Source organism: Bos indicus, chromosome 19 (assembly GCF_029378745.1).
Source record: "Bos indicus isolate NIAB-ARS_2022 breed Sahiwal x Tharparkar chromosome 19, NIAB-ARS_B.indTharparkar_mat_pri_1.0, whole genome shotgun sequence".
NCBI classification, from domain to species: domain Eukaryota; kingdom Metazoa; phylum Chordata; class Mammalia; order Artiodactyla; family Bovidae; genus Bos; species Bos indicus.
The window spans coordinates 8,870,193-8,897,290 of record NC_091778.1 but is presented as its reverse complement, the minus strand read 5'-3'; the positions used below and the strand labels follow the sequence as shown (position 1 = coordinate 8,897,290).

The following is a 27,098-nucleotide window of genomic DNA, read 5'->3' as shown; positions in this document are numbered from 1 at the left end:
TAGTATATCGTAGGGATTCCCATTCTGTTCTGAGCACAGTGGGAAGATAACGAAGGATTATGAAGCAGGCAAGTGATGAGGCCCGATTTATATTTTGTCTTTCTGTTTTAAGAAGACTATCATTATTGCTACATGGAGAATGGATTGAAGCAAACAGGGAGGGAAGCTGGGAGACCTCTTGGGAGATGGGCACAGGCAGCTGGGTGAGAGATAATAGTAGCTTAGAATCTGGTGGTGGCAAGAGAGATGGAAGAATCTAGGCCCATGTGGCTACTGAGCACTTGAAATGTGCAGGTGTTAAAGATGCGGTACAGAAAAAAAAAGAATCTGAAATATCTCACTATTACTTTATCTCGATTACTTGTTGAAATAATATTTTGGATATTTCATGTTAATAAGTATAATGAAAAATTATTATCTTTTTTACTATAAAAATGTGGCTACTAGAAAAATGTAAATTATGTATTAGTAGCTTGCATCTATGACTCACATTATGATTTTATTGGACAGTGCTGATAAAGACAGTAGTTGCCAAATTAAAAAATACTTTTATAGGAAATTTACATTGGATACATAGAAATTTCTAGCTAGGTATAAACTTTTTTTTTTGGCCCACAGACGATGTTTATTTGGTATAACAATGCAGCTAATGTTTGTTCTAACCACAAAGAATAAAAAGAATAAAAGGCTTGACAATGCACATAAAAAGCCAAGGTGTTTAGTGTGACAAAAAATAGTGCTCCTAAAATTTCTCAATAATTACAGTTATTGAAAACTGTATGAAAACAGAAGGATGTTAATAGCAACAGAGTACATAAAACCAAACATAAAATATTGAGCAAATTAACATATGAGGCAACTTTGCTAACAACGCATGATTTTTTCCCCCTTGTTTATACTCTGTTCAGACTATTTTTATACCAACAGAATGGGCAGAACACTTTGGTTTAATATCAGTTACACAGCATTAGCATAAACTTGGAACACTACCGATAGGAGGCTGTTTTCTTTTGAGTGGGCAAAGTAACCACACAAACATCAGATCCCTTCTCTGAGCTGAGAATTTTATCCCAATCAATGCCAAGTACCATCCACGCACATATTTTATAATATATTTAAAATTTTTTGTGATATATATTTGGTGATTTGGATTTTGAGATTTTATTATCTTTAAAAAAATACACTTCAGTGTGGAGTGAGGCTGCTTAGAGTGGGACTGACAGCATATTGCCAGAGCCCTTCTGGGGGCATAATGGGAAGAGTGCTGGGCTTTAAAGACAGAAGAATTTGGCTGGACTTCTGCATAACATGTGAACTTGGACATTATTTCACCTCTCTGAACCTCACTTCCTTGTTTATAAAAAGATGAGCTATGCAGCTCATTCCATTGCCTACGTGGCTACGTGGTAGGTACTGTTATTTCTTTTGTTCAGGAGAAGAAACTGAAGTTCAGAAAGGGTAAGTGGGGACTTCCCTGGTGGTCCATTGGTTAAGAATCTGCCTGCCAATGCAGGGGACACAGTTCGAATCCGAGTCCTGGAAGATCCCACATGCTGCAGGGCAACGAGACCCCCTCCTTCCCCCCCAACACATACAACTACTGAGCCCAGCCCTCGAATGGCAGCTCCTGAAGCTCTCTCACCTACAGCGCATGCTCTGCAGCAAGAGAAGCCGCTGCAGTCCCTGCAATGAGAAGCCCGCGCACTGCAACTCAAGCAAGCCCGCACGGAGAAAGGAAAACCCAGCATAGCTACAAAGAACAAAACTTTCTTTTAAAAAAGGAGAGAGGATAAGTGACTGATGGAAGGTTACGTTCAGTTCAGTTCAGTTCAGTCGCTCAGTCGTGTCCGACTCTTTTTGACTCCATGAATCGCAGCACGCCAGGCCTCCCTGTCCATCACCAACTCCCGGAGTTCACTGAGACTCACGTCCATCGAGTCAGTGATGCCATCCATCTATCTCATCCTCTGTCGTCCCCTTCTCCTCCTGCCCCCAATCCCTCCCAGCATCAGAGTCTTTTCCAATGAGTCAAGTCTTCGCATGAGGTGGCCAAAGTACTGGAGTTTCAGCTTCAGCATCATTCCCTCCAAAGAAATCCCAGGGCTGATCTCCTTCAGGATGGACTGGTTGGATCTCCTTGCAGTCCAAGGGACTCTCAAGAGTCTTCTCCAACACCACAGTTCAAAAGCATCAATTCTTCGGTGCTCAGATGGAAGGTTACACTGCTAGAAAGACATAAACCCCAGGCGTGAACCCTGGTCTATCTGGCTACAAGGTCAGCTGAAAAAAATTTCCCCCTCATCAGGCTCCTGGCTATTTTCCATGCCCATCTCTGAAATTATTGAGGAAGTCAAATTAGATTGGTGAATGGGCTTTGGAAAAATGTCATAAAATATGCAAATGTAAGAGATGACTCAACCTCAATGAAACAATAGGAACCTAAACAGAAGCTACAGATAAACACAAGCTACTCCAAGATGTCTATGTATCTGTTTAAATGAAATGGTTGTCACGTGTTGCTCTGTCAAATTCAAGCTCTGAAAGCCATATGACAGAGGGATAATTTCCTTCCTCAGGACGAAAATTTATAGGAATTCAGAGGAAAATATTTTGGTGATCATAATAAAAACCTCCGAGTCAGATGAGTTTTCGCATCATGCCGTGAGCGCTGTGAGTCAAAGCACAAACAGCGTTTGGGCCGGATGTGGCTTCCTTCAAGTAGGCTGGCTCTCTGTGGGGGGGATTCATTCTGCAACAGGCAGGGAGAGGGCCCGGCAGGATGAAGGGGTTCTTTGTGCTTGTGCTGTATCTCACCTTGCTGATTTTCTTCTCAGGTGAGCGTTAACTCCCGAAACCGATTTCTTTGCTGACAAGATAAACTGGAATAAATGTATTTTATATTTTTAAAGTATTTTTTCAGAATTTCAAATAATACCTAATACATAATAATTCAATGCTTTTTTTCCCCTTCAGAGTAGGCTCCCAGAATTGCTATCATAAGAGATAAATTTTTTTTTAATCTTTAAATGCATTTGAATACTAATTCTCAAAAATGCTGATCAATCTTAAAATTTGACATACCTTTTTTTCCACATTTTTTTTGGGGGGGGGGGGGAGGCTGTGCTGCCTGGCTTGTGGGATCTTAGTTTCCCGACCAGGGATTGAACGTGGAGTTCCCTGCAGTAAAAGTGGGAGTCCTAACCACTGAACCACCAGGGAATTCCCTTGATATACTTTTATTATGATAATGGCTTTTAGAGTTTGTGTATGATTATCAAAACTTGATTTACTTTAATTATAATATCTGTTTTGAGGGATCGTGGGTGCTTACCAAGTTTAACATAATCTTCTTGTCATGGGGGAATCTTCTAGTAACAATTTAAACTTGATTTTAGTGTGTTGAAGCTTTGAAAGAATCTCACCAAAGCAACCCTGAGGGATAAGAAACACACTGACCAGGGACCTGAAGAAAATGTGTTTAAAGAAACATATCCATTAAAGTAACGGCCACTCTTAGAGGAATGGGTCATCACAGTAGGTAAATAAGTTTTAGTTATGCAGCCCTAGCCATCTTAGGAACAATTAAAAATTCCTTTCTGAGCCTTTGGGAAAGCCAAGCCCTCTGAGACAGGTCTCTGAAAGAACTTTTGTGTGCTGACCCAAACTGGACTTGCAAATGCCTGGCCTTGGACAGCGAGATGGCACGTGGATGGGGGTGCCTGAGAGTCCCTGAGGTCCTTCCTGACTTTTTCAGGGGCCTCTCCCATTCTGACGGAAAAGCAGGCCAAGCAGCTCCTGAGATCCCGGCGCCACGACAGGCCGAGCAAACCCGGATTCCCCGATGAGCCCATGCGGGTGAGTTCCAGGCAGGCTCTGGGCTGTTTGAAGGGACAGGGAGGTGGCTGGAGTGCTTGTTCATTATGAAACCATCTGAGGTGGTCCTCCCAGCCCAGGGAGGGCATTAGATGGAGGCTCTATAGAGTCTCAGGTGCAGGGTGATCACCTTCTCACGCCGTTCTCTCCCAGAGGTGACAGCCCCACTCCCCTGCTGTTCACACAGGCTTTAAACGGAAACAGTGCAGCCCCCACTGGGGGTCCAGGATCCCGAATGGGCTGTTGGGCGGCTCCTCTGAATGGGACGCTCAGGAGCTGTGCCCCGAGTCTGGTGTCAATCCTGTCTTCTCCCTCTTGCCTTGGGCCCCGGGCAGGCTGGCCCAGCATACCCGACCAGTGGCGATGCTCTGTCTGGGCAAGGCAGGATCTCTGCCCTGCTGCCACCAGCTTCTGTGCTTGCCCCACACCTCTAATTTCAGGCTGGGTCTCGGCTCAGCCCTGTGGGATCCTGGTGTCCGCCTAGTTTTTCTGGACCAGGAGCCCCTCTCCTGCCCTCATTTTGTGACTTGTGCTGGGTGCAACAAGACCCTGCCACCCTGGTTTGTCTCGCCTTCCCATGACGGAAGTGCTGACATTCCCGCTCAGGTGAAGGTAAGGGCTTTCCAGGTGGCTCAGCGGTAAAGAATCCGCCTGTCAAGGCAGGAGACGTTGGTTCCATCCCTGGGTTGGGAAGATCCCCTAGAGAAGGAAATGGCAACCCACTCCAGTATTCTTGCCTGGAGAATCCCATGAACGGAGGAGCCTGGTGGGCTACAGTCCATAGGTCACAAAAAATTGGACCCGACTTAGCAACTAAACAACAGGTGAAGGTAAGCCGCAGCGACCCCGGCAGAGTCAGCACGTCTGTGAAGCTGTGTCTGCGGTCCAGGCTGGTCCCACCCTGTGTCCACGCCAGCCAAGCATCACACTCACCTCTGTTCACTGTGTCCCTGCGACAAAGCCCTGAGGATCTGCAGCAGCAGTGGCCTAGCTGGATTAGTCCCTTTAAAAGGCTCTCATTACCATGCCCGGCCGCACAGTGGTGGCTGTGAAACCGCTGGAGTTTGAATCTCCCCATTTTCCAACTATGGAACTTTGAAGACGTTCCCTCACGTTCCTCAGTACTCTTCAATATTCTTGACTGTAGAAAGAGGGTAACAAATAGTACTACTTATATTACTATGATATCATTGTTATAAACAATAGCGTAAAGCAGCTCCTTTGTGAGAACAGAAGAAGGTAATTCATACTAAGGCACTTAAAAGAGTACTCAGCAAGCAGTAAGACTCCTCTGAGTAGTAAGTGCCAGGGACGGGGTGAGCAAGGCTGCAGACGGTCCTGCGGGTTTCTGCTCCCCGCCGGTGGGAGACACACAGAAGCCAGCAAAGCGCTGTTTCCCAGAGTCGCTTAGAAACCAAACGAGGGCTTCAGACTGTGAAGGGTGGATGTGGCTTTGTTCTTTTTGGTGGGAGAAGCCAGAGGGGGCTGGAGTCTCTGAGTGCAGGGGGACGGGCGCGGGAGCGGGGAGGGTGCGGGGATGCTGGACTTCTCGGTTCAGCGGAGGACAGTCAGAGGATGAGCGAGTCGGGGAGTGCAGACTCGGGCTTTAGACACAGCGTTTAGAAGAGGTCCGGGATTGAAGTCCGAGTCTGCCGGCGCTCAGAGGTGGGCATAAGCAGAAGACCCCTAGGGGCTCAGGAGGAATGTGAGGGGATAGGGCGGAACCAGGCAGGGGGCCTCGTGAGCGCAGGGGACAGGGGTTGGGAAGGGGAAGGGTGGAGGGTGACGGAGGCGATGGGGAGCAGGGTGCCTGGCTCCAGGTCCCTGGCGGGCCCCAACTGGTTCTTTGTGCTTTGGGGGTGTTGTCTGGAGGGGCTGTTGCAGAGGCTCTTCCTCGTGGGCCCCGGAGGCTGGGGGAGGCTGGTCACGGGGCTGGTTCAAGGCCCCCACAGGTGCCCGAGAGCTAGGCTGTGCTCGGCTCCAGAGTGGGCCGAGTGGTTTCTCCGCCGGCGTCTGCTCCGAGCTCTGATTGTGGAAAGACGACCTTGCGGGGATTGGAGGCGGTTTAGGCAGCAGGTGGGCGGGCCGTTAGGTTCCGCTTCCTGCCTCCGGCTTCCTTCCTCCGCCTGTGCCAGCTACGCAAGATGCTCGACTCTGTCCTCAGACACGGCTGCTTGTGGTCCTTCCATGCTCAGAATGCCCCAGAGCTCCTTCTCTGACTGTTTCCCTCTTCCCAGCTCCTGATCATCACCAGCCTTCATCTGTGACAATCCTCCGCTTGCCTCCGGCTTTGCTATTTTCTGGAATATCTGGCTTTGGGGTTTTGTTAATTTGGTCGTCTTTCTTAAATTTGACCACCGACTCGGGCTTCCCAGGGGGCGCTAGTGATAAAAAAAAACTTGCCTTTCAATGCAGGAAATATAAAAGACTTGTGTCGATCCCTGGGTCGGGAAGATGGCCTGGAGCGGGGCATGGCGACCCACTTCAGTATCCTTGCCTGGAGAATTCCTTGGACAGAGGAGCCTGGAGGGCTATAGTCCATAGGATTGCAAAGAGCTGGACACGACAGCAGTGACTTAGCATGCACGCACGCACCACTGACTCATCTTAACTCCTTGAACCTGCCTGATCTAGTTCCTCTGATTCTGTCTTGACTCACCCACCATTTCCTACACATCCTGTGTGTGGTACAGTCCTGTGTGTCCCTCAGCAAAACACTGACCTGTGTCTAGAATCCTTAGCCACTCAGTCAAAGTTAGAGAAGTGCTTGTTGTGACCTATAAATATGCAACAAAGCATTTAGTACTTAGTTTATACCTGTAGTTCTCACACAGGGGTGATTTTGTTCCCCTACCTCGGGGACATCTGCTGATATCTGGAGACTTCTTGGGTTGTCACAGCTGCTGGGGGGAGGGTTTACTATTGGCATCTAACGGGTTAAGTTCAAGACCGCTGCTAAATATCCTACAGTGCGCAGAGAAGCTCCCACAACAAAACTCATCTGGCCCCAACTGTAATAGGGCCGGAGGTGAAGAAGCCTGTCTGCAGTGCTGAACAACCTCTTCCTCTTTCACTGTGTGTGTCTCTCACACTGTCGCTCACAATCACCTCCACCCACGTATGGTCCTGGCTGAACCAGCACAGTTTCCGGAATCACATTTTTTTTTCCTTAGGAGCGTGTTTCTTCACCTTGGCTATGTGCTGGAATCAAATGGGGAGGTTAAAAATATGCCACCTGGGACCCCTTAGGGATGGGTGGCCCGAGGTGTGACATCGGGGAGCGGGTAGAGGCCCCCAGATGGCATCAGTGTGCAGCTGAAGCCCAGAACCACCAGCCCGGGCCTTCTCCAGGGAGGCCTGCCACGGGTAACAGTGGGGAGCACGTTTAGAAAGCAGTTGAGTGTTGAACTGAGTGGTCTGGAGAATAGGTGGCTTAGCTGTTTATATGCAGGTGAGAGAGAGAGCGTGTGAGAGGGGTGAGTGGTCGAGCAGAGAGCCCTCCATGCTGACCAAGACAGGCTCCGAATTACACTCTACATCCGCTGTGCCCTGCCGAACACCGGGCCTGAGGCCGTAGACTAGACGTTCTTTCTTTTGAGAAGCATGTGTCTGTGGTACGGATAAGGATGAACCAGAGCCTTCCATCCTGACTCCAGTTATCTAACGAGGTTACCTGGCACACGGGGTCTGAGGAGAGGGCCTCGAGCTCTAACCTGAAAGAGGAGGGAGGCTGGGAAGGCTTCCTGGAAGAGGCACCACTGAGCTGAGGCTCGAAGGATGTGGAGTTTGCAGACAGCGTGTGGGTGGGTGAGCTGGGACGAGAGCGCCCCGCAGTGTGATTCCAGGCTGTATTCTGTACAGACTCATTCTGGATTATGGCCTTTCGACTCGGGGTGAGTCCTTTCCCTTTCCTGGAATAGCCGTTGTCTCTGTAAAATGCAGAGTTTGGCCCAGAGTCTGGCTAAAATGTTCATCCCAGGCTTTCTAATCTAGAATCTGGAGAGAGTGCCAGGGCGACCGTGTTCTTGGTGCCAGTCAGCAACTGACAGGAAGAGCCCACAGCCAGACCCGGACTTGGCAAAGGACCAGAGGGGCTTGTCTGGAGCTCCTGGAGGGGCTTGTGTGGGGGTCTCCCTCACACGCCAGCCCCCCTCGAGCTGGCCCTGCTGCCAGGGGCCCGCCTCCTGCACTTGCTGCCTGACTTGGTCCCCCCTGTGTCTCGTTGCTGACTTTTCCTTTCAAGGGATTTACTGAGGGCAAGATGAGCAATACCAACCACCTGTTGTGTAAAAAGGGGCAACTCAGCCCTTTTTAAAAATTATAGTATTTTTTAGTTGAAGTGTAGTTGATTTACGATGTTAATTTGTGCTGTACAGCAAAGTGAGTCAGTTATATATACACACATACATATATACATACATATATATATTCTTTCTGTATTGCTTTCCATTACTGTTTATCACAGGATATTGACTATAGTTCCTATGCTATACGGTTAGTTGCCTTATTGTTTCGATTCACCGCTTTCAGCTGAGCGACTGGTGGACGTCACCACCGTCTTAACCCGCGTCGCTGTCGAGTGTGAGCCCTGGGTGCAGTGACCTCTGTTTGTCAGCAGGTCACCAGGAGGCCATGAGATGCCCCTCTGGCCGCATTAACCGCACCTCGTGGCTCTTTACCTTTTGCCGAGACCACTTTCTACCCTCCTCCTTTCTTTGTGCAAACCATTTACCTACATGTTCCTGTGTTAGGGATGGACACACTGTTCTGTGTGTTCAGGGTGGCAGATATTGTGTGTGTGTGAGAGAGTTTGTGTATGACTGTGTGTGTATAGGATATATATGCACTTGAGGTTGTGTATATATGAAGATATGTGTGTGTACGACTATACGTGTGTGTGTGTGTGTGTGTGTGAGCGTTTGTGTATGACTGTGTGTATAGGATATAAATGTATGTGAGGTTGTGTATATATGAAAGTATGTGCATGTGCATGACTATACATGTGTGTGAGGGTATGTGTATGACTGTGTGTATAGGATATATCTGAGGGTGTGTATGTATGAAGGTATGTCTGTGTACAACTATACGTGTGTGTGTCAGGGTTTTTGTATGACTGTGTGTATAGGATATAAATGTATGTGAGGGTGTGTATGTATGAAGGTGTGTGTGTGTACAACTATACGTGTGTGTGAGGGTTTGTATATGACTGTGTGTGTAAAGGATATAAATGTATGTGAGGGTATGTATGTGTGAAGGTATGTGTGTGTGTATAACTATACGTGTGTGTGTGTGAGGGTTTGTGTATGACTGTATGTGTATGAGGAAGTGTAGATATGTGAGTGTGTGTGTGCATGAGGGTGTGTGTGTGTGTGTTTTGGAAAAGGCATCACAGGATAATGTTTTTCAGACAGCCTGGATTCCAGTTTCCTCTGTTTTGACCTTGAGTGTCTGGGATACACGGGATGATATGTGATGGGCACGGAAGGTCCTCTCAGGGCCAGGTTGGGAGGCGCTGGCTGTCCCAGCGGAGTGGACTTTCATTCGGTACTGGGTGGGAGCCACAAGGGGTTTGAAGCGGGGGGGGGGGGGTTAAGCTGGCATGGAGGAGCCACTTAGAGGCTCAGGACACAGCCTCTTGAACTCTGGCCTTCAGGTCCCATTATCCACGGGACGTGGGATATTACGTTTCTGGACATGTTATGTAACCTGGAGATGGACAGGTGGGCTGGGACAGATGAGCAGCATGGGTCTGTCCTTGGGAGCTGAGCCTGGAGACTCATGTGCTCAAAATTACCGAGAGATGGCCGGAGGGTTATTTCATTTTGCTTCTCCCATCTGACGGACGGTGCACAAGAAAACCCTTTCAGAGAGAAGAGAGGCCACTGATGAGAGGAAACGGATGGTGCTTTGGGGAGGGATCAAGAATTCAAAATGAAAGCAAATAGGCAGATTTGTAGTCGTCTCTCCTCAGGAGCGTCTATGAAGCAATGTTTATATTCTTGACACTTGGCTTAAATATTGGCAGGTGTTGGCTTCTGTGGGATGATAGGTGTTTTGGAAGCAGGTTCAGACAAGCTTTGCCCACACATCCCGGGGGCTGGACTGCTTTGACAGCCTGTATCCTGCAGACTCACGGCAACAGCCGCTCTGTCCTGACTGTGTGGTGGGAAGGACAGAATAACGCCTTTGAAAAGATCACTGGTGCGCCCTCCTTTGTGAGGAGGCCTGGCTTCCGCCTCAGAGGAGTGGGAACACCTTGCTGGCACCCTTGACGGAAGAAGGTGAGGACCGAGGGAAAGAGCAAGAGACCGGCTCTGGGGAAGGAAGCCGGAAGTGTTCTGAGTGTCTGGAGGCAGCCAGGGAGGAAGGGGTGGAAGCCCCAGAGGCGGGGATGGGGAGAGGGGTCGGGGTGGGATGGCTGGGGAGGTCAGAGAGGCCTACCTCTAACAGAGCTCCTGTGGCGGGAAATAGCCAACACATTCATTTTATGGCAGGGCCTTGGCGTTGAGTTTGAACTCGTTTTCTGCTCTGTGACCACCCTGTGTGGCCCTCACCCAGTAAGAAAAGTCTGCTCTACGTAGCAACCTCGAGTTAGTGGTTCTCTGGGGGAGTGACAGAGGGCAGGTGTGTGCTGCGTGGGCTGAAGGTGGCTGACGAAAGGGGAAGGGACGCACTCGGATCTGGAAGCTGGAGTGGTAGGGGAAACACGACCCCCAGATCTTCAGAGAAGTGGGGGAATTGGGTTCTAGATGTGACAGGAAGGCGACAGGCCCTCTTGGAGGGCTAGGATTCACGTGAGGACAACCCTTCTGGGGACATCTGGGTGTTCGCTGAGTTCACTTACTCTGCTCTAGGATTTAGGACTGAAGGTTATGAAGACATCATGCTAGAAGTCTCCAGATACTCGGGTAGGAGGAACAGCCTGAGAATCAGAGGGAGACAGGGCTGTGTGGAAAGAAGGGCTGGGCTTGGGGTGCAAGGGGAGAAGCTGGAGAAAGATAGTCCTGAGCTTTTCCTGGAGTGTGTCAGCAGTTGCGACTGCACTTCTGCTGATGGTCAGGGTTTGGGGGCTGAACTCTCAGAACTCCAAAAGTGGGCCCCGGCCCAGCTGGTGGGCTTCACTTGGGAGCCCACCAGGCACGCAGAGCCTCAGGCTCCTCCCCACACGTGAGCGAGGACCTGAGCCGCAGGCTAAGTGCGAGAAGTGCTGTCCTGGAGGGGCGGTCCTTAGCTTCTACTCCCAGCGTCCTGGGGACTGGGAGCAAGCCTGCGCTTGTTTTGTTTCAACACAGGGATCCCTCTTGCTTCCCTCTGGGCTCTCTGCTTGAGTGGATTCCTCTTTTCCAGGATGCCTGGTCCCTGGCTTCTCTCTCTGCTCTGTGGTCTCTGCTTCTCAGCCACAGTTTCCTTTGCTGGGTTCTTAGCGCTCGACAATCCTTTAAACATTGGAGCATTCCAGGGCTCTGCTCTCTGCCTCTTATAGTCCCCTAGTTGAAACATCACCTCTGTGCCGATGGCTGCACACTCCTAAGTCCAGCCTGGGCTCTCTCCACGAGCTCCCTCATACAACTGTCTGCTGGGCTGTTTGCACTGGAACATCTGGCCAGCAGCTCAGACCTAACCGCTCCCTGCCCTTGCCTTCCCCTTGGGGTAAGGGAGGTGGCCACCCCCTCCTAGTTGTGTGAGCCTGAAATCCAGCATCTGACCACTTCTCACCCTCCCCTGCCACCACCCGAGTCCTTAGAGTGGCCCGAGCCACATCCTTTCTGGACCCCTCGGCTTCTGTTCTCACCAGAGCAGCTAGAGTCAGTTCTTAAAAACGTAAGCCAGACCCCATTTTTCCTCTGCTTAAACCCTTCCAGTGACTTCCTGCCTTGCTCCCAAAACTTTGCCGTGGTCTGACAGTGGCCTGAGAGGCCCTAGAAGTCTGCCCACTCCCTCTGTTCCCTCCTTGACCTCCCCTCCTTGATGCATCCCTCTCCCCGCCCCACCCCTGTGGGCACGCTGGCCTCGTCCCTGTGCCTTCAACATGTCAGGCTTGTCTGCCCCTTCACTGCTGTGGGTCAGGCTATGGGGCAAGCAGGGTTGCCTTTATTTCGTGACTTCTTTACTATCTTTTACTTCTACAAGAAGTAAAACTTCTTGTTCTAGTTCATTTTAAATTGAAGCGTAGGATATGTATTATGCTATGGTCTGAGGGTTTGTGTCCTCCCCTCCCCTCCATTCATATACTGAAATCTGAACTCCCAAGTGATGGTATCCGGGGATGGGGCCTTTCGGCAGTACTCAGGTCATAAGGGCTGTGCTCTCATGGATTGTAAATGGGATTAGTGTCCTTATGAAAGAGGCCCCAGGAAATCTCCCCAGACACGTCTGCCATGTGAGGATGCGAGGAGATGTCTGTGGCCAGCCAGGAAGCCCACATCCGCCCCTGCTTCCACCCTGATCTGTGATCTTCCACCTCCTGGGCTGGAAGAAGTCAGTTTCTGTGGTTGGTGAGCTGCCCAGTCTGTGGTATTTCAGGTTATAGAGCCTGAATGGACTAAGACATGTTACAACTTATTTATTTTATTTAACTCTTCCTGGAACAATGGGCATTGTAGCTATTTCTGATCATGATATCCTTGTACACATGTATGTTTTGCCAAATTCAATGATAAGAAATGAAACTTCTGAGTCAGAGGGTTTATGTACTTGCAATTGAAATGGGTACTGCCAAATTGCCTTACCAACTCCCATCAGTAACGTAGATAAAAATACCTGGTTCCTTGTATTCTTGGCAACACTTGTTCTTATCAGACTTTGCATGCACAACATTCAAAATGGGAATAAATAAGATTTTAAAAGGAAGCTCAATTGCATGCTTTTTTATCTGTTTCTCTTAATATTATACACATTTCTTCATATTATTAAAACTCTTTATAACCATAATGATAGTAAATTACCCTCTTTTGTTCGATCATTTCCACTATATTTTTAAATCTAATTTTTCATTTTAAACTTTTTATTAAAACTGAGTCTTTGCAATATATTTAAAATGACATATTCCACAGACAAATATTTAAGAGAAAACTTCTTTATGTATAATTATTGGCATACAAATTTAAGAACATATTTAAAACTAAGCTAAATATTTATATGTATATATAAATATAGCCAAGTTGGAAGTGGAAGTGAAAGTTACTCAGTCATGTCTAACTCTTTGTGATCCCATGGAATTTTCCAGGCCAGAATACTTCCCAAGAATTTTCCAGGCCAGATCTTCCCAACCCAGGGGTTGAACCCGGCTCTCCCACATTGCAGGCAGATTCTTTACCAGCTGAACCACACAGGAAGCCCAACAATACTGGAGGGGGTAGCCTATCCCTTCTCCAGGGGATCTTCCTGAACCAGCAATCGAACTGGGGTCTCCTGCATTGCGGGCTGATTCTTTACCAACTGAGCTATCAGGGAAGCCCATCCAAATTGGATATATATCCAAATTCATATCAATGATCTGGAACACCTGAGTTTTAAGTTGTTGGTTTTCCAGGTAGTGTGAAACACCTTTCATCCACTTTAGAAAGGACCCAGGCCATCTAGAAAGAATAACTTTGTTTAACAGACACTGTTTCCCAAAGATCACATAGAAGTCTTCAATGCAATTACAATTTATCTTCAGAAGCTTCTTCCAAGTGGAGATCTGTCCGTTGATGTAAGGAAGGAGTCCCATGTAGCAAGGCACTAAATAATGGAAACACGCTATCAGGAGATCAGATCAGAGAACCCTTTCACTGTTCATCCTAGAGAATGTTCTCCTCAGCCATGTTTGTAAATGCTGACTTGATATCATTTTGCATTGTTTTGTTTCCATCTTTCCCCATCTGCTTTCAGGGTTTTATTAGTGTACTCCACTTTATCTTCCAGTTTTCCAATCTCTTCTGTAAACAGTATCTGCCCTTCTGGAGGTCAAAGCTGCAACTGTGGAATCCTGTTCTGCCTGTCTTTGGTCTCTTCTTTTCCTGACACCCATTAACATTTCAGTGTAAAGCACACACTCACATACGACAGGAAGCAGGGCCTCTGAGAGGCCGGACATCTGTTTTCAGAGGCCTTACAGCGTTTGTCAGTGCAGCCGGCAGCACCTTGCAGAGTATCAGCCAGATCTCCTCTGATGCTGACCGCAGAATATGGATTGGGTCATATTCTTTCATCAAAATATTCCCTTTCTTTCTTGCAAATTCTCTGAGATGTCTTAATCTATCAAATTTATTTTCTGGCTGAATAGTTCAACAAAGTTATTCATTTCCTTGGATTCCTCGGGGCGACTTTTAACTCCTCTCATTGATAATGCGGCTGCTCTGTCTGCCCCATCCTGCTGAGTAATCTAGGCCCTTGCTTCTTGCGAGAAGAGAGTTGCCAAGCTTGTGCAATAGGAAAAACTTAAACGTCCTCATTAAATGTTAGAGTCGGATGATCAGCAACTTGGTTCAAAAATTTGTGCAATGCCTTCCTGCGTGTCTCAGCGATGTCACCATTAAAGCATTCCACCATTCCTTTCACTATAAACATTTCTGACAATGGTGGAATAATCAAAGTGGGTTGTTCTTCAAGTTTTTCTTTTAATCAAAGAAAACCTTGATAATGTCTCCTAACTTCGAATTCACTGGAGTCAAATTCCCCATGAGATGTCTTAGTAGTAATCCTGTAAGTAATAAAAGTTTCAATTGTACTAACATGGCGTTCAGGTTCATCAACTCTACGAAAAGGAGTGTGCCTTAAATTTAATTTTTATTTTATATTGGAATATAGTCTATTTACAATATTGTATTAGTTTCAGGTATACAGCAAAGTGGTTCAGTTATACATATATCCATTCGTTTTCAGTTTATTTTCTCACATAGGTTATTATAGAATATTGACTAGCATTCTTTGTGCTATACAGTAGGTCCTTGTTGATTATCTATTTTATATATAGTAGCTGCTGCTGCTGCTGCTAAGTCGCTTCAGTCGTGTCCGACTCTGTGCGACCCCATAGACAGCAGCCCACCAGACTCTGCCGTCCCTGGGATTCTCCAGGCAAGAACACTGGAGTGGGCTGCCATTTCCTTCTCCAATGCATGAAAGTGAAAAGTGAAAGTGAAGTCGCTCAGTCATGCCCAACTCTTAGCGACCCCATGGACTGCAGCCCACCAGGCTCCTCCGTCCATGGGGTTTCCCAGGCAAGAGTACTGGAGTGGGGTGCCATTGCCTTCTCCGGCAAGGATATGCTGATCCCAAACTCCTAATCTATCCCTCCCTGACCTTTCCCCTTTGGTAACCATAAGTGTGCTTTCAAAGTCTGTGAATCGGTTTCTGTTTTGTAAATAAGTCCACTTGTATTATCTTTTTAGATTCGACATGTAAGTCCTGTCATATGATATATGCCTCTGTCTGACTTACTTCACTTAGAATGACAGTCTCTAGGCCCATCCGTGTTGCTGCAAATGGCATTGTTTCACTCGATTTTATGGCTGAGTGATACTGCATGAACTACCTCTTCTTTATCCCTTCGTCTGTCCAACATTTAGGTTGCTTCCATGTCTTGGTTATGATAAATGAATGTCAGGGTGCATGTATCTTTTCTAATTATGGTTTTCTCCAGACATATGCTCAGGAGTGGGATTGCTGGATCATATGGTGGTAGCTCTATTTTAGTTTTTCAAGGGACCTCTATATTGTTCTCCATACTGGGTACACCAGTTTACATGGCCACCTACAGTGTAGGAGGGCTCCTTCTTCCACTATTTTTTCTATTATAAACAACAGTCTAAAAGTTTGCTCTTATGGTATTTTTAACATTTTGAATAAGTTGCTAAGGACATATTGCCAGAAAATAAATTACTGGGTCCAAATATATAAATATTTTTAAAGCTTTTAGTATATATTTCCACACTGCTTTCTAGAAGTTTTATTTATTTATTTCCTGCCACAACTCGAGAAAAACCGCTAGATTCCCCCGTCATCACGAGATGAGGCCCTTCTTTTCCTGCAGGGCCTAGAGAGCAATCCCTCTCAAAACTCCATAGGAGGCTTGACTCCCTTTAGGCCACTCAAAGGGCTCCAAGAGATACCCGTCACAACTTGAGGAGAGCAGAGCTCTTTGCTTCAACTCGAGACGAGGCCTGACTCCCCAGGTGAACCTTGAATGCAACCCCGAGATCCCTGTTGCCACTGGAGAGGAACACAGAGTTTCTGGACACAAGTCTAGATGAGGCCTGTTTTCCCTGCAGTGACTTTCGAGGAATCCCGAGGTGCCCATCACAACTCAAAATGAGACCTGACTTCCCCGAGGCAATACGAGCGGGACCCTGAGGTCCACGTCGCAACTCGAGAGGAACTCCAAACTTCCCGCCAAGCCTCTAAAAGTTTTAAAGGATAATTCATGCTCTTGTCCTCCAAGAGTGTTCCAGTGGAGGTTTTAAGGTAAAGATATGAGGGGAGCATGATTATGGTATCTTAAATTGTAGATCAGTTGGCCGTTTCTGGGGCAGGAGGAGTGGATTCGGTCAGGTAGGATGAGGGATCAAAACTGGCTTGCCGGCGTCTGTGTGGACACGTGGGTGCTATTCAATGGCATTGGTAACAGGAGGAGGAGAGGTTATCTGGAATGCGGATGTGTTTGAAGTTCTTCTCTGACAGCACCTGCCTTTGTACTTGTTTCTTCTGCTCTTGCCTACCTGGTTAACTCTACTTATTTGCAGAGATTGACCTGAAATGACGCCTTTTTAAAGAGGATTTCCTGGTGTCCCCATCCTCCCACCATGAATTACAGCATCCCTCTGGCCTAGCACTCACAGCATAAACTTGCTATTTCTGACTTAGAAAAACAAAAAACAACCAACCTCTCTCACTAGACTGCTCTAAACTGCTTGAGCAGATGGACTGTTTGTTTCACTTCTGGGCCCCCAGCACCAAGCAAAGTTTGACATTTACTAAATGCTCATGATACTTATTTCCTTTCCTCTCTCTGCTTCTCTCCAGGGGAGAAGTGTTGTGGGACATAACTCTACCATAGAACCTGGAGGTTATTTCAAAGACGTCTTCCCCATGGCCTTGCTTAAATTCATTAAATTTCTCTTAGTCATTCCAAATTTTAGGGAAGAAATTACTGCCAACTGCTGGGGTGAACCATGGAAATTCTCTAAAAAGATGACATCTGAGCTAAAATTATGTCCTTTTTGATTGTATTCGTAAGCACTTGTGTGCCCTGGGAATATGCTTTCCATTTTGGCCTGTGTTCCTTTAAGGAATGTTCTTGTTGGGCAAGTATAAATCATATTAGCTTTATTGTAAATAGTCTTTATAAAATATGCTTTCATATTTGGCGCCTTGACAAATGTATGTAGTGACTCCATTACCCTTTCGCGCCCTGTGATCTCAAAAACCAGTTCAGAGGCAAATTGTGCGCATAAATGATTTGCCTTCTTTTAGGACTGAGCCTTCTGGTGGCCCTGAGCAGTTAAGTTCTGAGCCACCCTACTGCCTGTCTGATTACCTTGCTTTTACTAATGAGCAAAATACTTCATCCAAATGTTAGTGGATCTTTAATTCCATGCAAATGTCACAGGAAGAAGTTTGCCTTCTTGGAAAAAGATCCCACCTTGATAGATTAACTGTCTAGTTTATTATTCTCAGCTAAGCTCAGGTTCCAGTGGGTTTTTAATTTCATTATCACACCTCTCCTGTGCCATTATAAAGGACCTCTTCCAATTTCTGCTCTAATTACTGAGAAATTATTTACTTAAACCATTACAGTTGGCATTGGACATGGAAAACAGATATTGGTTTTTGTTTGCTTTTCTTCCCCATGAAGAAAGAAATTTAAAAAAAAATGAAAACTTATTTTCCATCTACCCTTCTTTCTTGATCCAGGAACATTTGAGATTATCATTAATGCTGGGCCATTTCTAACCTAGCCAACACAATTGTTGAATTTGTGGTTTTCAGCAGATTTGCAGTTTGGCTTTTCATCTTTGACTAATGATTGCTTTTAGGCCTTTGTGGCGTATTCATTTCCCTAACATTTTAAATAAATAGTGAAATGTCATGGAAACCAGAGCTTGTTTCTTTCTCCCTCTATGTGTGCGTCTGTATTGTTTTTCTTCAACAATGATTTCAGCCTCTATTTAGGAGTGTGAAATATATATATATATTTCATTCTTGGATGTTCTTGATGTACATTTGGCCTGGGCCATTATAATGGGCAGATTGACACAGATACCCAGGAACCTCCCAAGGAGGAGTTAGTGAGATTGTGGAGAAAGAACAGTCATTTCAGTTACTCATTCACTTGTTTGTACATTTCTTCTGTGTGTTTTACTGAGGCCCTACTATGTGTCAAGAAGTAAGTCATATACTAGGTATGTCTTGGTCACTCATCAAAGAGCCAGATAGGTGTTTGGCTGAAAGGAACAAAGATTAAATGAGTAAGGATGCCAATGAGCATGTAATTATAAGAGGGGCATAAACGCTGGTTTTCAGTGGTGACATTCTTTCCTATCACCACCGATCTCATTGAAAAAGTCTTTTTGGAAGCTATCAGGTTCATGGTTGCAAAATGTAAGTTTCCCAAAGTTCTAATTTCCTCTTGAAAGCTCAAATTTCATCATGTAGTAACAAGCACCGGCAGTTGTTTTCCTGGAAGTGACAAGCTCAGTGCGTTCGTTTTTGGACAGATGCCTGCCAAACAGGCGCACGAAACGCCTAGTGCAACCCTTGAGCCCTACATCCCCCAGGTGCTTCTTCTTGAGAAAATCGTTGCACTCTGTTGGGCAGCGGAAGTGCTACTTGTGTACTTCCTGTTGGTCACTCTCTATGGCTTTACCAGAGCGTGTTTCAGTGAAACTGGCCTGTTAAGCATGCTTTGTTTTTATTATTTATTTTAGCTGTGAGTGTGTGATGAAGGACAGTGTGACCCCTAGGCTAGCTGGGTGCCTTCACTCCTGCAGAGGTGTCAATTTTACCCACAGTGATGGGGCTGCCCAAGTGGCTCGGGGGTAAAGAATCCACCTGCCAATGCAGGAGATGAGGGAGACGTGGGTTTGATCCCTGGGTCGGAAAGATCCCCTGGAGTAGGAAATGGCAACCCACTTCGGTATTCTTACTTGGAAAATTTCATAGACAGAGGGGCCTGGCAGGCTACAGTCCATGGGATCACGAAGAGTTGGACATGATGGAGTGACTGAGCACACACGTACGTGCATAGTGAGAAGGCAAATGTCTTAATATTGTTTAAAAAGTAGTTTTGACATCATGGACCGGCGAGGGGAGCACAGATCATGCTTTGAGGACCATGGCTTTAGTCTTTTATTCAACAAATATTTATTGAAAGTTTCCTGTGGACCAGTTCCTGGGAGAGATGCTCTATCCACAACTTCAGGGCATGCTCAGGTCTTCCATATCAAATAGCAACCAAAATTAACTGAGGAGGGCTTAGTCAAGGACTGTTTACAAAGGTGTGGCAGGATGAAGGGGAACTGACAAGAAATGATAAAGGCTGCAGGGCTGAGGCTCCCGAGGCAGGAGGGTGGAAGGGAAGAGTGTGGTTCCCAGACCTGGAGGGGCAGACCTCTAGAAGCTGGGTCATCAGGGGAGCGATACAGACCACCTGCCGGGAGTCCTCGGGGAGGTACCAGGGGAGTCCATATGGACTCCACCTCTCGCCTCCTGCCTCCAGTCCTCTGCTGGCACCTCCTCCTCCAAACCCAACTGGGAGCTGCAGGACAAAAGCGTCCGTGTTGCAGTTCATCTAGGTCAGCCTCTTAGTGCCAAGGGCCAGGCGAAGGAAGGGAGAGAATGGGTTTATTTATTGATTTATGGTTGTACCGCGCCACATGAGAGATCTTAGTTCTCTGATCATGGATGGAAACTGCACCCCCTGCATTGGAATCCAGAGCCTTAACCCCTGGACGGCTAGGGAAGTCTTGAGAATGGGTTTAGAAAGGAAAATGCAGATTACGAATTTGGCACAGAGCTTCATTTGTATCATTTTGTTTAATCCTGGAAACGCAGTGAAGTATGTGCTAGGGCAACCTCATATTGCAGACAGACAAATTGAGGCTGGACACACGGTGGCTGAATGGTAAGGAGTCTGCCTGCTAATACAGGAGATGCGGGTTTGCTTCCTGGGTTGGGAAGATCCCCTGGAGAGGGAGATAGCAACTCACTCTAGTGTTCTTGCCTGGGAAATCCCATGGACAGAAGAACCTGGTGGGCTACAGTCCATGGGTTTGCAGAAGAGTCGGACATGACTTAGTGACTGATATGGAAAGCAGCAGCCGTGGTAAGCTCTTGATTGGAACTAGCCCCCGATCCAGACCCAGACCTAACCCTCTTAGCCCCTCCACCACATGCCTGGTAAACAGGCAGGCGAGAAGACAGCAATATGGGTTTCCTTCAGGGAGCTGTTACACGCAACAGCTGAGCAAGTAAAGCTATGTGCTGAAAAGTCCTTGTTCCTTATTTACAAGACTCCACGCTGCCTTCCTGTTCCTCCCAGTGACTATTCTTCTGGCCAAAGACTCCGCAGACAGGGCAAGACAGGGCAGGGCTGAGTCCCAAACTCACAAATGTGTCCAGCAAGCTGCTGGGGAGTCCTCGTTGGGTCCTACAAGAAGCCCTCCCAGAAACCAACCCCTCCCCGGCTGTCCCAGAGACTCCTCACCCAGGACACAGGGAACATCTTGATGAGTTAAATGAAAGCAATAACATAATCAAAACAGTTTCAAACTGCCCGAGTCCTGGGGGAAAGGAAACAATATTTCAGGAAAATTGGACACCTCATAATTCATTCCTTTGCACAGTCATTAAATTAAAAAAAAATATCTAAAATAGGATGTAGACTTCCTAGAGGATTTTCTTGAAACTTAAAAACTCAGAGTTCTAAACTGGACCGTCTGTTAAAGCTTTATCAATGCCATTGGAGGGTTTTCATGATTTAGGATTTTTAGATCTGTACCTGCCAAAATTATCTTCTACAGATATTACCACCTATGTGTATAAGGTGAAATGCCACTTCTCTGATTAATGGCTTGAAGCTTTGGGTTATCTACATGTGCTCATATGGACTGTTCCATGCATACTTTGTAGTGATTCCCATCCCATAATTTCAGCACCAAGCCTTATTTCAGGGCAATGTCAACAACATATATCCATCAAATTGAAAGTCAATTCTCTCTCTTTCAAAAGGAAACATCAAGTTCATGTGCCAACACATGAGCCAGCATACACAGCACTTCCACTAAAAAGTCTGATGAGGCCCAATTAAATCCCTACTCTCAGGGAGAGGTCACTACTAAGCTGAGTGACCAGAGCTGTGCTGGGGGAAGTCCAGAGAGCTGCGGTGCCACAGAGAATCTGAGAAGCTGCCTGGAGGAAGTAACATCTAAGCTGAGGGCTGAAAAATCAGATCGGGATGAGACAGAGAGCTGGACTCTAAAGAAAGCTGAGTGCTGAAGAATTGATGCTTTTGAACTGTGGTGTTGGAGAAGACTCTTGAGAGTCCCTTGGACTGCAAGGAGATCCAACCAGTCCATCCTAAAGGAGATCAGTCCTGAATATTCATTGGAAGGACTGATGCTGAAGCTGAAACTCCAATACTTTGGAGTATTGGCGTTACCTGATGCGAAGAACTGACTCATTGGAGAAGACCCTGATGCTGGGAAAGATTGAAGGCAGGAGGAGAAGGGGACGACAGAGGATGAGATGGTTGGATGGCATCACTGACGTGATGGACATGAGTTTGAATAAACTCTGGGAGTTGGTGATGGACAGGGAGGCCTGGCGTGCTGTAGTCCATGGGGTCACAGAGAGTCAGACACGACTGAACAACTGAACTGAACTAAGGAAAAAGAGAAGGCACAGGGGTGTTTTGGGCAGAGAGAATAGCCTAAAATCAGAGAGCAGAGCAAGCATAGCCCGTCCAGGGAAAGATGGAGCGCAAAGCTCATGTGGGATGATGGTGATGGAAGAGGCTCAGGAAGTGGGTGAGGCAGGATCGCCAGCAACCCTGCAAACCACCTTAAGGACTTTTCCTTAGCCCAGTGGAAGCCATTCAAGTATTTTAAGAGAGGAAGCAATTGCAGATAAATTTTTAAAAAAGTCGACTTTGCAACAGAATGAAGAGAGAGACAAAACCAAACCAAACCAACAGAAGGGATTTTTCACTCTCTTCTTTATAACTTAATTTTTACATAATCTCAAAACAGTAATATGTGTCACCTGTGATAAAAAAACAATAAAGGCATTTTCATTATTCATATTTTAAAAACCTACCTTGGCAAAAGATCCAAACAGATACTTCACCAAAGAACATGGATTGAAAGACGAGCATCTGAAAAGATGCTCGTATCATATGTTGTCAGGGAAATGCAAATTAAACAATGAGATACCACTGTATGCCTGCTGGAGTGGCCGAAACCCAGAACACTGACATGGTCAAATGCTGGCAAGGCTGCAGGACGACAGGGACTCGCATTCACTGCTGGTGGGAATGCAGAGCGGCACAGCCACTTTCAAAGGCAGTCCAGTGGTTTCCTTCACAACTAAGCATTCTCTTCAACATATGACCCAGGGATCATGCTTCTTGGTATTTATTCAAATGAGTTGAAAACTTATGTTCAATACGAAAAACATGCACATAGATGTTTGTCACAGCTTTATTCATAATTGTCAACACTCGGAAGCAACGAAGATGCCTTTCAGTAGGTAAATGGATAAATTGTGGTATATCTAGAAAATGAAATATCATTGAGCTCTAAAAAGAAATGGGCTTTAAACCATGAAAAAATATGGAGGAAACTTCAATGCATATTTCTAAGTAAAAAATGCTAATCTGAAAGGGCTACACACAGTATGACTCCAATGATAAGATATTCTGGAAAAGATAAATGTTATTTAGTTGCTAACTTGTGTCCGACTCTTTGGGACCCCGTGAATGGTAGCACACCAGGCTTCCCTGTCCTTCACTATCTTCCAGAATTTGCTCAAACTCAAGTCCATTGAGTTGGTGATGACATCCTCTGTCATCCCCTTCTCCTTCTGCCTTCAGTCTTTCCCAGCAACAGGGTCTCCTCTAACGAGTCAACTCTTCCCATCAGGTGGCCAAAATATTGGAGCTTCAGCTTCAGTATCAGTCCTTCCAATGAATATTCAGGGTTGATGTCATTTCAGATTGACTGGTTTGATCTTGCAGTCCAAGGGACTCTCAAGCATATTCTCCAACACCACAGTTCAAAAGCATCAATTCTTTGGTGCTCAGCCTTCTTTATGGTCCAACTCTCACATCCATACATGACCACTGGAAAAACCATAGCTTTGACTAGATGGACCTTTGTCGGCAAAGTAGTGTCTCTGCTTTTGAATATGCTGTCTAGGTTTGTCATAGCTTTTCTTCCAAGGAGCAAGTGTCTTTTCATTTCATGGCTGCAGTCACCATCTGCAGTGATTTTGGAGCCCAAGAAAATAAAGTCTGTCACTGTTTCCATTTTTGCCCCATCTATTTGCCATGAAATGATGGGACTGGATACCATGATCTTACTTTTTTGAATGTTGAGTTTTAAGCCAATATTTTCACTTCCTCTTTCACCTTCATCAAAAGGCTCTGGAGTTCCTTTGTTTTCTGCCATTAAAGTGGTTGTTGTTGTTGTTGTTCAGTCACTCAGTCATGTCCGACTCTGCAAACCCATGGACTGCAGCACACCAGGCTTCCTTGTCCTTCACTATCTTCTGGAGCTTGCCCAAACTCATGTTCATTGAGTAAGTGATGCCATCCAACCATCTCATCCTCTGTTGTCCCCTTCTCCTTCTGACTTCAATCTTTCCCAGCATCAGGGTCTTTTCCAATGAGTCAGCTCTTCACATCAGGTGGCCAAAGTATTGGAGCTTCAGCTTCAGCATCAGTCCTTTTAATGAATATTCAGGACTGATTTCCTTTAGGATTGATTGGTTTGATCTCCTTGCTATCCAAGGGACTTTAAGAGTCTTCTCCAACACCACAGTTCCAAAGCATCAGTTCTTTGGCACTCAGCTTTCTTTATGGTCCACCTCTTACATCCCTACATGACCACTGGAAAAATCATAGCTTTGACTATATAGCCCTTTGTTTGCAAAGTAATTCTCTGCTTTTGAATATTCTGTCTAGGTTGGTCATAGCATTTCTTTCAGGGAGCAAGCGTCTTTTAATTTCATGGCTGAAGTCACCATCTGCAGTGATTTTGAAGCCCAAGAGAATAAAGTTTGTCACTGTTTCTATTGTTTCCCCATTTATTTGCCATGAAGTGATTGGACCCAACCCCATGATCTTAAGTTTTTTGAATGTTGAATTTTAAGCCAACATTTTCACTCTCCTCTTTCACTTTCATCAAGAGGCTTTTTAGCTCCTCTTCACTTTCTGCCATAAGGGTGGTGTCACCTGCATATCTGAGGTTATTGATATTTATCCCAACAATCTTGATTCCAGCTTGTGCTTCTTCCAGCCCAGCATTTCTCATGATGTACTCTGCATAGAAGTTAAATAAGCAGGGTGACAATACACAGCCTTGGTGTACTCCTTTTCCTATTTGGAACCAGTCTGTTGTTCCATGTCCAGTTCTAACTGTTGCTTCCTGACCTGCATACAGGTCAGGTGGTCTGGTATTCCCATCTCTTTCAGAATTTTCCACAGTTTGTTATTTATGATCCACACAGTCAAAGGCTTTAGTGTAGTTAAAGAAGCAGAAGTAGATGTTTTTCCACTTCTAAGGTAAACCTGCTGCTGCTGCTGCTGCTAAGTCGCTTCAGTTGTGTCCGACTCTGTGCGACCCCATAGACGGCAGCCCACCAGGCTCCCCTGTCCCTGGGATTCTCCAGGCAAGAACACTGGACTAGGTTGCCATTTCCTTCTGCAATGCATGAAAGTGAAAAGTGAAACTGAAGTTGCTCAGTCATGTCCGACTCTTTGTGACCCCACGGACTGCAGCCCACCAGGCTCCTCCATCCATGGAATTTTCCAGGCAACAGTACTGGAGTGGGCTGCCATCGCCTTCCTTTGAGACAGTAAAAAGATCAATTGTTATCAGGGGTTAGAGGGGAGGGAGGGATGAACAGGTAGAACATGAAAGAATTATAGGGCAATGCAAGTATTCTGTTTGATAGTCTAATGACGGATATGTGTCATTATGCATGTGTCTAAATTCATAGAATGTACAGCACCAAGAGTGACCCCAGCATAAACTCTGGGTGATGATGCGGTGTTGATGTGGGTAGGTTCATCTCTTGTAACAGATGCACCACTCCAGGGCAAGATTTGATAATGGGGGAGGTTGTGCATCTGTGGGGTATATGGGAAATCACTGTATTTTTTGCTTCATTTTGCTGTGAAACTAAAACTTCTGAAACATGTCTATTGAAGAGAAAAAAGAAAGAAAAAACAAACAGGTGAAAAGCACAGTCCCCGCCCGCACCCCCCACCCCGCCAGACCCTCACTCTGGAGTTGAGTGGAGAGGAAGGAGGTAAGGCTCGAGGCAGGGAGAGCTCCCCAGACGCCGGGGCGGGGACCGCGCAGGAGGGCTGGGGACTGTGGCTGCGCAGAGGCGATGGCGGGGATCCGGGAGCACCCACTGGACTGGGGCTTGACTGGCTGGTGGGGCTGGAGGGTCGGGCAGAGGAGGAGATCCCGGAGCACGATGAAGCTCTGCCTCCCCGGCCACATGGGGCCATCGATGGAGACGCTGCTCACAGAGACAGGCAGCACCGAACAACCAGCTGCCCTCTGTTGTGGACACACCAACACGCAGAGCCAGTGACATTTCATGGAGATGAAACCGAGCAACCTGTGGTCCTCTGTGACTGGCTTTTTAAACTTAGCATAGTATTTTTGAGGTTCAGCCAGATTGCAGCATGCGTCATTCCTTTTAATGGCCTATATGGCCATTACACTTTGGTCTATATGGCCTATATGGCCAAATACACTATATGTATTTCCATTGTCTGAGGATATGTTATATTTTATTTATCCATTCATCGGTTGATGGACATTTGGGTTGTTTCTACTTTTTGACTGTGATGAATAATGCTGCTGTGAAAATCTGTATACACACTTTTGTGTGAACATATCCCTTCATTTTTCTCATTGCCTGCTTGTATACTAACTCTATGTTCAGCATTTTAAGAAATTGCCAGGCTGTTTTCACAAAATGCCCCTAGATCCCCAGGAACAGTTTTTTGGCTTTAAAACTTATTTTATTTGACAATAGCATATCAACTCCAACTTTCTTATAGTTATCCTTTACCTTTTGAAAAAGATGATTTTATCACAAATGCGGTGCCATAACTAGTATATTATTAAGTTATGCATGTTTTCAGCTTCATTAAAATGATGCCACACTATAAACATTGTCTTCTTGGAGTTGCTCTTTTCACTCATGCTATTTCTACGACTCATCTATGTTTCTGTATGTTATTATAATCACATTTTCACTGCTGTGTAATATTCTACTTTGTGATCCTACCATAATTTATTCACCCATCCTCCTATCAGTGGATATTCGAAATGTTTCCACCTGTTTCCAGTATTTTGCTACTACAAATTTATTGCTACTGTAAACATTCTTATCTTCTCTTGTTCTCAAAGTGACCAGTGACATTCACAACTGGATACTTGTTAGAAATGCAAATTCTGGAGCTGTATCCCAGACTCAGTGAATCAGAAACTCTGTGGGTGGGGCCCAGCAATCTATAGGTTTTTTAAAATTTTATTTGTATTTATCTATTTCAGTTTTAGTTGCAGCGTGTGGGATATTTTTCAGTGGTAGCGTGTGCGATCTAGTTCCCTGACCAGGGGTGGAGACCCCTGCATTGGGAGCGTGCAGTCTTAGCCACTGGATCACTAGGGAAGTCCCAATCTGTAGGTTTTTAACAAGCCCTCTAGGGGGCTTCTTGATGCCTGATGAAATTTGAGAATCACTGCTCTAAGCTATAAAAAAGAGTGGCATTTCAGGATTCTAGGCAACAGATTGTTTTCCAAAGTGGTTGTTCCATGTAACTCTCCATCATCAGTGCCTATGAGCCCCCGTGGATACACACCGTCTCAGCACTTAGGGTTGCTGGTACTTTCTCCTCCCTGGCTGTGCTGCTGTATCTCAGAAGCACAGCCGTACCCTGCACAGGGGTGGCTCGGCCGACACCATGGATAAAAGCTTCTCTCTGAAATGTGTGTTTGTTTTAC

General features: G+C 46.1%; 1 protein-coding gene, 1 long non-coding RNA gene and 1 pseudogene across 2 annotated transcripts in view; 1 reads left to right on the top strand and 2 right to left on the bottom strand.

Moving 5' to 3' along the window:
* Positions 1-469: 469 nt before the first annotated feature.
* On the bottom strand, positions 470-6,244 carry LOC139177498 (uncharacterized). The gene is made up of 3 exons (XR_011561896.1): positions 4,807-6,244; positions 2,815-2,879; positions 470-2,225 (listed from the first exon to the last, which is right to left on the bottom strand). It is a non-coding gene; the product is annotated as an uncharacterized lncRNA (long non-coding RNA).
* C19H17orf67 (chromosome 19 C17orf67 homolog) overlaps positions 2,221-27,098 on the top strand; it is a 29,812-nt gene continuing 4,934 nt past the window's right edge. The window contains exons 1-2 of the mRNA XM_019980670.2: positions 2,221-2,834; positions 3,755-3,855. Coding sequence (XP_019836229.1) covers positions 2,780-2,834; positions 3,755-3,855 — 156 coding nt within the window. The 5' untranslated portion in view covers positions 2,221-2,779. The remainder of the gene's footprint in view (positions 2,835-3,754; positions 3,856-27,098) is intronic.
* On the bottom strand, positions 7,315-27,060 carry LOC109573134 (sorting nexin-7-like; annotated as a pseudogene).